At 35.2% G+C, this 12,977-nt stretch overlaps 1 protein-coding gene across 1 annotated transcript in view; it reads right to left on the bottom strand.

Moving 5' to 3' along the window:
* LOC124367279 (superoxide dismutase [Cu-Zn]-like) overlaps positions 1-11,503 on the bottom strand; it is a 43,950-nt gene extending 32,447 nt beyond the window's left edge. Inside the window, exon 1 of the mRNA XM_046823986.1 lies at positions 11,266-11,503. Within this exon, the coding sequence (XP_046679942.1) occupies positions 11,266-11,460 (195 nt within the window). The 5' untranslated portion in view covers positions 11,461-11,503. The remainder of the gene's footprint in view (positions 1-11,265) is intronic.
* Between the last annotated feature and the right edge of the window lie 1,474 nt (positions 11,504-12,977).

Here is a 12,977-nt window from a genome sequence, read left to right on the forward strand (position 1 = left end):
CATACAATTTTGTTGACTTTACTAGGTTCAATTTAATATTAAATGGTGCAGTTTTGTATTGGCCACAGTTGTTTTGTTTGTTTTTTTTTTTTTTTTTTTTTTTTTTTGAAAGATTTCTTCTTCTAAGGGGACGGCTTCAAAGTTTAGGGTTTCATCAGTTTTGCACACCGCCGCAAAGAACCAATCAGGTTCTCCCGGGGAAATTACCAAAAATGGCGTAGCATCCCCTTGCTATTGCAGGACAGTCAAAGAACAGGTATTCAGCAGTTTCCTCCTGCTCGTCACGACATTCTACGGATCCTTCCGGAGAATGCCAACTCTGTGAAGATGCTTCCTCAGGTGATCATGTCCCGTGTTTAGACCCACAACCCGAAAAAACACCGATCTACTTAGTGAGAGTAGGCCATTCTGCTCATCCTCAGAACCGGATGCAGTGTCCACCTTCTCTCCTGTTCGGCGTGAACCCACTTCGAGACAACCCTAAAGGATTCACACCTGGAAATACCACAGAACGGTTGAGGTCCCGTCATGATGACCAGGAACCAACAAAGAGATATTCACATTTTTTGTTCTGCCTAGGTAAAAAAACGACTTGATAGCAATCCCAGACAAGTTTGGAGTTGAACACACAAGAGTCTAGTGCCTTTAATGTTGGATGACTATCTATGAAAATGTTAATCATCTTACTCCTAAAACGCTGACGAAAATTCTCTCGAGTACATATCATAACGGATGTGACTTCAGCCTGAAATAAATGGTAGAGAAGGACTTACAACCTCGTTGTTTCTGTGTTCACTAGGTAGAAGATAGATGGTGGATATCGAAGTTGTGAAAATAATGATGGAAGTGACTGACATAGTTATGATGATAAAGGAAACTAATTGGATCTAGGTAGCAGATAATCTAATTTAAAAGGAAGATAATTGAACGTTAACTACCACCTGATGTGACGTAATGTTCCTTCTTCACCCTGGTCTAGGATGGATTGGAAAAGTTGAGGAGGTGGATGAGTTTAGTAATACTGCAATCTTTACAACTGAAAGAGAACACTACACGTCACTGAATGTAAATGCAAAGATCAAATTTACGTTTCAAAATTGTTGAGGATTTTCTTTCGCCACTCCCCTCCTTCAAAAAAGTATGCTATGAAATGCTCCCCAATTGTGATTTTCTTCATACATTATTTTGTGAAATTCTCATCAAGCAATATATTACGCCTTTGATCAAAGTGTAAAGTAAGGAACTATGTAAAAGGTTAAATTTATAATAGATACTGATATGTAAATGTGTAAACATTTTTGCAATTTTCTAGTGAATAAAGAGAAGAGAAAAGTTTCACCTGAAGACAAAAGAATACCAGTTAAGATCTCAGTCAGTGTTTGAATACAGACTACCTCCAGTCCAAGGCCGATACTTTGTCACAGTATAACTTGTTATCAATAATATATAACGTACAAACGATGTTTTCGCCTTGTTTCGTACTTGAGCGTGACTCACAGGAAACAACTTAGTTTTGTAATATAACGAACTAAATTATTACTTTATCAGTCTTTCAAATACATATTTATGTAAAAAGCAAGTTTACGTAAACAATCATGAATATGTAAATTAAAAAGGAAAAAAACAATGAAATACTAAATAAATCACACAACTGAGTAATTTTCCGCATGGTATTTTTCCGTTAATATCGTTCTCATACCATAAATGGAAAGATGAACCAATATTGCACCAAACATGTAAAAAAACATGAACAAAACAGTAATAACGCAGTTATGGTGGGAAGGATTTCATTCATTGTGAATGATGACTAAAGAGGCACTAGGTTCACTAAGAGGAAGATGACTGGAGCTAAACTGAGCATTCACAAAACAGGAATGTGCTATGATAATAATGCAGATAATAATATATTATTATATAATAGTGATGTTTTTCAGTGGTTTTTTTCCATTACCAAAATAATGTGACCAGTGTCATATAATGATAGTCAATTAATTTAGTTATAATTCGTTCTAGGTGTGCAATAATTTTGTGTGAAGCCGATAAAGGATCGCATAAAGAAAACTTCCAATATAATATAAAAATGCAATTTTTTACATTGAATATGAAAGGGAGGAATTCATACAAAATTACAAAGTTTTTTTCAACATTTCAAATCTATATCTTATGTTTAGTCTTAAAATTTCCTTTAGAACATAGACTAACCATCCCTCAGATTATAAACTGTAAGTTTGAAAACGGGAATTCGGCACTCACTCATGTTTAGATACAGTATTGAATTAGTAACGACATTGTGCTTTTATACATGAGCTCATAACGCCACAACATAGACTAGACTAACCGTCCAACATGTGTATGAAATATCATGATAGAAAGGATGCTAGCATTCACAGTCTATAAATAAATATAAATCTATATCTTATGTTTATTCTTAAAATTTCCTTTAGAACACAGAAGAAGGCCAATCATACAAACAGAGTTGACGCAAACATTACATATCATAGAACCCATTATTGTAGAAATGAAGTTTCATACACGACTTGAAGTATGCAATTTTCTCTACATTCTTGCTACATGATACATTCACATTCTGTTCATTGCTTTGGAAAATCAAAGCAATGATATTAAAACACATCAGTGTTTGAATAATAGTATTCTAAACACCAAGTCAATATAAAATTGTGTAGTATCTGTTGGGACAATTATGAAACATGTGGGTGTATTTAGTTTGTTTACAAATTTATTTATTCTTCTATTTTATCGTTGTTATCACGGTTGCCCATAAGAGTAAAAATATTCGCTAACGCTCAGCCAAATCCCATGACGTGATATTCACTATCATCGAATTTAGTGTTCCTCCTATATAAAAATGAAGCCTTATGCACAATTTTTTGTATATAGATCAGTTGTTTTTCGAGATATCGTGCGGACATACAGACTAATGGAAATGAAATTTTCCAGTACCTCGATTGATAGGCTTCAATAAAACTCATCAAATAAATCAGGATACTATTGAACCATATATTGAGAAAGGATACGGTGATAACGTTCAGTGTGTTACACCGCACATAACTACGCACATTTATGTTTGTATTTGGTTTGTTCAAAACCTTAAAGAAGACCAAATAATTAACCTAAATTTTGATTTGGACAATCAATGAGATTATTTGTTCCGTAAATTTTAGGATACTTTGCATGAAAGGGGCGTTTTATTTAGTTACGTGAGTACAGATTGGTTGTAAAATAAACGGTTTGTCCAATCCAAAGTGCATATAACTTGTAATATTTAAGTGAGTTGGTACTACACTGGAGGAGGGAGGTTGCAGGACAAGATGTACTAATAGAAGAGTACAGAAAATAATAAAGAATGTCTTATTTTACCAGATGAAGTTATGGCTAAGAAGCCCTTTCTGACAACCTAGGGAACAACGCCTTAAAGGCACTACCACCAACGGCCGGGAAGGCGGGCTTGCAAGACAGGATCGCTCAGCGGTCGCCCATCCAAGCAGCAGCCACGCTCGACGTTGCTTGACCCGGTTATCTTGCGATAACCGTCGTATATCCGCTATACTAAACCATTGTCCAAAGTGAAGGAATCAGTTGAAACGTATCATATTAAATAGTAGAAATATTAGTCTAGTAAGCAGAAGAAGGCAGCTACTCAGATTAGTATATTAATTAATAAGGGCCCAAAGGTGTGTGCATGTTAGCATTTGAATACATGTAGTACCAATGAAAATTAGTTGTCAGACGTTTTTAGTATCACAAAACAAATTACGAAGAACATGTTTAATTTTTTAAATAATATATATTTTCACTATAATTTGTTTAGGCATAGAAAACTAAGATTTGGTACAGCACTGTAAAAATAACACCAAATGTAATATGTGTAAAATTATTAACCAGTTACTTAGAACTGTTAGTTTACAAAGTCTCGGAACATTATAAGAATGGAGAATATTGAATCTCTATAGATAAGAATCCATAATTTTCCTTCTTGACATGCTTCTTGTAACATTATTTACATGTGTCCAAATTAAGGTTATTGTTAAATTTGATTGATTAATTATTAAAATTTAGCACACTTGTGGTTTTTTGGAGCGCTTTTAGTCTGTTCTAAGTTAAAGTTTACTGCGTACTATGTTTATTGTATTTTTCTTCTTTTTATTAACTGTGATCATCGTCAAAAATAAAAGAAAGTCAGAAAAAAGAACGATTTGGTGTTGTTTGATAATCCTGATAACTGAAAAGTCTTCGTGGTAACTGAAAAGCCTCAAAAAGTACAAATTAAAAATATAAATATTAAACTTGCTCGGTTAATTTTTTTATGCAAAACAGTTAATAATGAAGAACTGAAATAAATTTAAATAATTACCATTGATTTACAATCCTATCCTATTGGTTCTGAGATGTAATAAAAGCTACTTTTTACAATACTACTGACATAAGTAATTTTATTTTTGTAGGCCTACACAAAAACCGTATGGTTAACGTAGGAGGCCCGTGCGTAGCGAATATGTCTATTATTTTCAATAATGTGTCATCTTGCAGCTTTCACCGGTTTTAATAGATGACACGGCAGAATTATGAACAAGGCTCTCAAAAATCACTGAAGTGTACAATTTCAGAATCACGACGATATTGAGAAATTATAACAACAAGGAAATGGTCTTGTAAAATTCTTTTCTTCATTTATGTTATACCAGGTTAGATGAAATAAAATTGTTTATGAATGTTAAGTTTCGCTCCAGATCATCTTCCTCTCAGTCGGGAATAACCTTATTTATTACGGCAAATTTTTAAAAGGCTTTAGGTCTTCAAATAGGGGATCAGTAATGGTTCTGTATGAAATTAACTTTTTATTCAATTCTACCTTTTTATTAATATACTAGTCGTGAATTATATTTATTTATCATGATGAATATAACTTACACGTATATTTGGTTAAGACGCTTTATTGAAGAATCCTTTGAAAAGGAAAATTTTCTATAATTAACTTAGCTGTGGTGGGAAGGGTTGAATCAGCATGAATTTTGAGTTTAGCTCTAGTTCACCTTCGTCTTAGTGCACTTTCTGGAATCTGACGTTGTCACTCCTGAATTCAGGAGTCATATTCCGTCTGAAGAGATCCAAAAAACACTCATGTTCGTCTCATACTAGTCATAGCTACGTTATATGTAGAAAACTCGGTTGCTCCACCGTGCTTAGAGATCATGTCTAAATCATCTTAGTGCACTCAGTTGTGCACCTGATAAGACACAGTTTTGTACTCTAAGTAAGTGTCTCGGATGTCGAAAACGAATGAAAGAGTTCGTTTTGAGCTTCTTCGTCATCTATGTTTTTGGATCTCTTCAGATGACTTAAGATGATTACAGAATTCAAGAGTTAAGTGTTTGACAGCGTCTGATTACAGAGGCTGCATTTTTTGGATCTCTTCAGACGAACATGACTCCAGATTTCAAGAGTTACTGTGTGTGACAGCGTCTGATTACAGAGGCGCACTTTTTGGATCTCTTCAGACGAACATGACTCCAGATTTCAAGAGTTAAGTGTTTGACAGCGTCTGATTACAGAGGCTGCATTTTTTGGATCTCTTCAGACGACATGACTCCAGACTTCAAGAGTTAAGTGTTTGACAGCGTATGATTACAGAGGCTGCATTTTTTGGATCTCTTCAGACGAACATGACTCCAGATTTCAAGAGTTAATGTGTGTGACAGCGTCTGATTACAGAGGCTGCATTTTTTGGATCTCTTCAGACGAACATGACTTCAGATTTCAAGAGTTAAGTGTTTGACAGCGTCTGATTACAGAGGCTGCATTTTTTGTATCTCTTCAGACGACATGACTCCAGACTTCAAGAGTTAAGTGTTTGACAGCGTCTGATTACAGAGGCTGCATTTTTTGGATCTCTTCAGACGACATGACTCCAGACTTCAAGAGTTAAGTGTTTGACAGCGTCTGATTACAGAGGCTGCATTTTTTGGATCTCTTCAGACGACATGACTCCAGACTTCAAGAGTTAAGTGTTTGACAGCGTATGATTACAGAGGCTGCATTTTTTGGATCTCTTCAGACGAACATGACTCCAGATTTCAAGAGTTAATGTGTGTGACAGCGTCTGATTACAGAGGCTGCATTTTTTTGGATCTCTTCAGACGAACATGACTTCAGATTTCAAGAGTTAAGTGTTTGACAGCGTCTGATTACAGAGGCTGCATTTTTTTGTATCTCTTCAGACGACATGACTCCAGACTTCAAGAGTTAAGTGTTTGACAGCGTCTGATTACAGAGGCTGCATTTTTTTGGATCTCTTCAGACGAACATGACTCCAGATTTCAAGAGTTAAGTGTTTGACAGCGTCTGATTACAGAGACTGCATTTTTTGGATCTCTTCAGACGAACATGACTCCAGACTTCAAGAGTTAAGTGTTTGACGGCGTCTGATTACAGAGGCTGCATTTTTTGGATCTCTTCAGACGACATGACTCCAGACTTCAAGAGTTAAGTGTTTGACAGCGTCTGATTACAGAGGCTGCATTTTTTTATCTCTTCAGACGACATGACTCCAGACTTCAAGAGTTAAGTGTTTGACAGCGCCTGATTACAGAGGCTGCATTTTTTGAACTTCTTCAAACGAATATGACTCCAGAATCCAGGACTCAAGTCTGTGACAGCGTCCGATTACAGAGGTTGCATTGAGAGAAAGGTGAACTGCAGCTAAACTCATAGAGTATGTTTCAATCACGAAGATTATTCTCAGAAACAAAGTGTTAACATTGGAAAAACACCGAGTAGTGGCTGCAATTAATACATTCACCAATAAATCAAGTTCATGAAAATCCTCCACAGTTATAAAACGTTTCCTCATGATGTATGCACGCAGTATTTCACAGCAATATATCAGTAATACTGCCCCATAGTTGAGCTTCACATCCGACCAATACTACTGTCCAGATTTATTACACAACGCAATAAATCCACCAGCGATTAATCAAGTCTGTGATCACAACTTGACACCAATAAATCACAAAGAAACTCTCAAACATTTACTTAGTGAGTTATTTGGTTTTATCTAGTTTTTCAAACATTACAATACCTCCCGCCTATCTACGACGAGTGGGTGGACTTGTAATCGCCATTGACAGGAAAAACACGGAGGATTAGTGCCTAAGGAAAGGCCTTCTATACTCGTAGTGATTTATATGTGCATTTTATTATGGTAAATACGAATAGTAACCGCACAGAAACTAGCACAGTGTTGGTTTTACTTGCCAACAATATAAACTAAAACACACAGGGAAAAGTTGTAATAATAGAAGAGGAATGGACATATTGATGAGCAAATTTATGAAAAATGATGTAACACTTGGATAAAAAAATTTTTTTCGAATTTTTTGAAATATTGCTATTGGTATTCTTCAGTGGCGTAGATAGAAAACTATTTCTGAGGGGACTAATACAGTGAGTCATTTAGGAGGTATAAAATATCTATCCACTCGGGAATCTTTCCCAAGGAAATTTTTGAGCTTCAAGACCTCATTGATGTGTTTTAGCCAAACAACTGGAAGTAATTTTAATGTTTATGTTTAGAAATTTCTGGGGAGCTTGAGCTCCCTAAGCTTCCGTATACGGTATCCTTATATTTAGTGTAACTATGAAGAACTGACTAAGAGACACTGCTCTGATACTGCTGATCAGAGACTATTTTATGAGTAGTTGACCTCAGTAAAAGTTGGCTGATGACTACCTCAAAATCTGGTCATTTCTGTAAAGTTATGCTGAAAATGGAGTTGTGCTATAGTATAACCATGCTTCACGAAAATCATGCTCAAGTTGAGGGATTCATGCTGATGAACCTCGGATTATTGACTTTCCTTGGGACAGTTATCGGGTGCAAAGACATAGAACTGTCGCATTTGAACACCTTCCTGTCGCTTTAATATCTCCAAGAGATACTCTTTTAATGTTTTGCATTTGAATGAGGCTTACTCTTAAAGATAAAGTAACCAGCTCTGTTGAAATTTTAGTTAGTGGGTTATGTTGCCTTAGCCAAGACATAAACTCCTGCTCGTCCCTTTTTATAAGATTCGCGCAGCTCTATATGCTTCTCAGATAAACGCAACTCCAATCCGCGGCAACTTCATTCATTTCTTACACGTATGCAATAAGGAGTTCTTAAGATCCATTTTGAAAAATGTTTGCAAACAATGTACTAAAATGAGGTGGGGGATAAGCTAAAAGGGGAAACCAGGGAAATATAAAATACATGTCTAATAGTGATTTAATAACATTTATAAACATTTCAGCTCGTACAGAAATATTTTTGATATTTGGCGATTTTTGACTTGTTGTGTACACGATTTGATTTTGAGTTTACAAGTGGTTGATAATTCGCTATAACTGTTTCTTTCTCTATTGATTGGAAGCACCCGCTTGTTTGCTCATGTTAAAGAATGCAAGAGACTAGCTCGTCTGTTGCTGATGCGTTGCTGTCATCAGATCAAGATAAGCTACACGAAAATCCAGATTCATTCCACGGGACTGTCAGAGCTGTATCTACTATAATGCTGACCGTCAAATCGTGATCGATATAACATCGCAGTGGATATAGTGGCAGGCGTAGTACACTCGCACACCTCGCCACACTAGCCTCATGTAGTGTGCACTGGCTTTGGCCCTGAATCGGGATTCTTAGGGAGAAAGGATAGAACGCGTTTGTTTCCGTAATTCCATCTTTGTCTCAAGAAAATCTCTTTCTGGCCGATCATCTTCTCAAAAGCGATAAACTTGATAATCCCAGTAAGGTTTGGTTTAAGCTTCCTCAATTCTTTACGTCTTCCAACTCTGTAGAAAATATACAAAGCGTTTTTGTAATTACAATAAACATTTTTTCCGTGTCATGCGTGGGTATTTTTCTAGAACCTTTTTAATGTGTATAATATCAATTTATAATAATCACACATTGTAGGGTTTGCCTTATTTAATTAATCTAATTCAGTTAAACAAGAAAACACAATATGATTAGTCTACTACATTGGCAGTCCCAAAACCTTTTTCTGTACACTCTGGTGCAGCAATTTTTATAGGACTGCTCCTCAGTTACAAGCGAGTAATGACAAAAATTAAGTTTATAAAATATAAGGCACCCATTAAATGGTTCTTTGGAACAGTTTAACTTTTCTCAGATCAAATTAATAATAAATTCCCTATAGTTAAATTAGTGTCACTTTCTCCAAGAAATTTGAATTACTGAATGTAACCTCAATATATGAGTATGCCAGTGTTGCCAACTCTCAAGTTTTTCACGAGCTCATCAACCCACCTGGATGTACTTCCCCCAAAGTACCATCAAGTCGATGAGAATAATGCTAAGAAGAAATGCGTACTTCTAATTTGGGTGTTTTTAATTTTTTCGGTACTTTGGTGGTAGGCCAAACCAATCATAAGCTTTTCTCTGTAATTAATGATTTATCTGAAACGTCTCCTATCTAAACCACGAACAACAGTGTTTAATTGTCCAGTAATGTATTCGAAGGTATGACAAAGTAGGGGGACTATGGCTAAACTACGACCTCGAGCCACTTCCCGGTACCGTAATGAAAGATTAACCGGCTGTGATAACTACTCTGGTTGTAACTCCATGACCTTACAGAAGATTGCATGTCTCATGTGTGTGACCTTCTATAATTTGGTAATACGGATTGTTAACTTCAAACTTCGAAACAGTTTTCTTATTCAAGGTTGTTCCTAAAAGTTAAAAAAAATTGTTTCCTTTGAAAAATTTTGGATCTTTCTAATAAAGCGGTAATCTAATCATAAACATATCTATCTAACATCTAAACATATCTTGTAACCTATATTTAGAAACAAAAAATACACAAGAAAGCCGTAAATGCTCCTCCCATTAGTGTGATTTTCTACTAAGGAAAGGTGTTTAATTTACGATAACACAATATATTGGTAATAAATAGATGTACGATTCGTTCGAGCTAAAGCAGGACATATTCATTAGAATAAATTACAAGAAACAGTTGACATTAAGATAGTCAGTTGATTGAGAACAGCAGCCTGAGCAACGTACGTGAGTTTTAGTAATCAGCTGTTTAAACCGAGCAAACATACTCGCATAAGATACAAACTTCGGAAGCCATTTGTGAGTAGAGCCCTAGAGTTTAGTGTTTTCAAATCCACAAAACATGTCTAAAATGTAAGATCCTTCGACTAATGCCATATAATTATATATATATATATAAAATAATGGCTTTCAATTCTTAAAATCACCGTGCAAAAATCAAATCATTCTTTTAAAAATATAGGTACAGGGACTAGTTGGAAACGTTTTCAATTGCTTATTAAAACGTTAGAATAGTATGTTAACAAGTACTGTAGATCGATTAGGATCTGCCTAATTTTTATATTCTGGAAATACAATAGTAGAAGTATTTTTAATTTATTTGGAAATTTTAGACTGTTCATGTAATCTTTTATTGAATCCATGAATTAAAGGAAAGGCCATTTATTGTGATTTGTGCAGTTCAAATGCAATTGAAACAACGTCTTCGTTACTTTCCCAAGATAATGCTGAAGAACAAAAACAGTGCTCGAAATAGTACCTATCATGTAACAGATAGAAATTCTAGATGGTCTGATAACACAAATTAATAATTTTGCCTAACTTTGTACAAAAATACATTTTTGAGGGAAGATAACATAAGAATAGCTTATTTGTGTTGTTTTCAAAAATAACAAATTGTGTCAACTCGGTATAGAGGTTCTTTTGGAGTTACAATAATTTGGAATTCATATTTGTGCATTTTTTAACTGTTCCGATAATATTTTTGATAATTTAATGGTATCAAGAATGTAATGTGTTATTCCATATATTATTCTCAATAATATGGCTGGAATTGGTATAATACCCTGTGTAATATTTTTATCTTATGCTCTGTTGTAAAAATACGACTTGAGTGTTAAAATGTTCAAAATATACCTCAAAATACTCACATAGTTGAAACAGTTTTAAAAATTATGGAAAAAATGGTTACTACTGAAATTGGCCTAAAATTGAATATTTCTTCTGCACTGCTTTCGCAAACGGTTTCAAATTCTATAGTAACATTAATGCTATTCTTAATATTGTTGTCAACAAGTTTTCTATTTTACTTAACATATTTGATGCTGTTTAAAATTTACTTTATACATAAAATCCAGATATATAAATCATGAAAGTACTATTTTGAACTTTGTTAAAAGAGCTAAACTCACATATGGGTAAGGGGCAAACTGTTGGGTGTCAAAGTATTGGTACTGGGGTGGCTGGTAGAGGGTTCCCGAGTAGCCGAAAGTCTCCGGTATTTGTCGGACGTAGAGGGCGCGGTGGGGTAGCCCCTGGACGGGCCGACCCTGAAGGATGTGGGCAGCCTGCGCGGCAGACAAGAGTAGGAGAGCGGACCACAACATGGTAGCGCTGCCAGGACACTACTGGTGGCCGGGGAAGGCTGAAGGCTAGGACGGAGTTATGTCACACCTACTAGTAGAGTACGGGGGTCGGCGATGACCTGGTTATTATGGTTCACCGGCCCGTTGTTGTTTTCGTTCTCCCTCTTCTCCTAGTCGTGACCTTGGTATTGTTCCGCAGACAGCATGGTTTGATATAATAAATCATTCTTAGAACAATCGGATTTGGAGTTGATATATTGTAAATCTGTCAACTATTTTGAAATACTGAGAGTTCAAAGCTTAAAAATGGTACAGGCGGAGGAAATTATTCATAACTTTACGGACATAATATTGTATTACTACGATTTTTGAAAATTTTCCTCTTTTGGAGTCATAGTTCCATCTATAATAGTCCTTCCGGCTCATTTGGTAGAATTAGTTACTTTTTTATGAAAACTGAAATATTAATTTTTCCTTTTAAGATTTAAATGCTCTCAATATTTTGAAAACTGGCCGACGAAGTTATAGACATATACGAGTGGGATTTACATGTACTCACTATCGATATCTCAAAACCGTTCGAGATACCAAAAATAGCGTACCAAACTGGCCAACGAACCTAGTCAAGACTTTTATGAGATAACTTTTTGCAGTACGAAGTTTGATCTTGTTTTGACATTTCTGTCACCGGTGCTTAGTTATAGAAATATTCTAATGGGATTTACATGTACTCACTATCGATATCTCAAAACCGTTCGAGATACCAAAAATAGCGTACCAAACTGGCCAACGAACCTAGTCAAGACTTTTATGAGATAACTTTTTGTAGTACGAAGTTTGATCTTGTTTTGACATTTCTGTCACCAGTGCTTACTTATAGAAATATTGTAATGGGATTTACATGTACTCACTATCGATATCTCAAAACCGTTCAAGATACCAAAAATAGCGTACCAAACTGGCCAACGAAGCTAGTCAAGATTTTTATATGATAAATTTTTGTATGAAGTTTGAACTTGTTTTGACATTTCTGTCACCATTGCTTAGTTATAGAAATATTCTAATGGGATTTACATGTAATCAATATCGATATCTCAAAACCGTACGAGATACCAAAAATAGCGTATCAAACTGGCCAACGAACCTAGTCAAGATTTTCATATGATAACTTTTTGTACGAAGTTTGAACTTGTTTGTGCATTCCTATCACCAGTTCTTTGTTATAGAAATGTTCTAATGCAATTTACATGTAATCGATATGGGTATGTCTAAAACCGCTCAAGATAGCAAAATATCGTTAATTACAAAATGTTCAGTAAATGTTATGAGCATTCAAAAACAACATTTTTTTTATATAGGTTCATAAATAACCGAGTTGTGATTTTGTTATAGTTTAAATGGCCGCCATATTGAAACGAAATGGCGTACCAAGGTGACCCACGAACTTAACTGAGATTTTTATTAAATAATATTTTGTACTAAGTTTCAAATAGTTTGGGCTTTCTTTGGACAGTTTCGTTTCTACAAGTAAAATATAT

This window comes from Homalodisca vitripennis, chromosome 8 (genome assembly GCF_021130785.1).
Source record: "Homalodisca vitripennis isolate AUS2020 chromosome 8, UT_GWSS_2.1, whole genome shotgun sequence".
Taxonomy (NCBI): Eukaryota; Metazoa; Arthropoda; class Insecta; order Hemiptera; family Cicadellidae; genus Homalodisca; species Homalodisca vitripennis.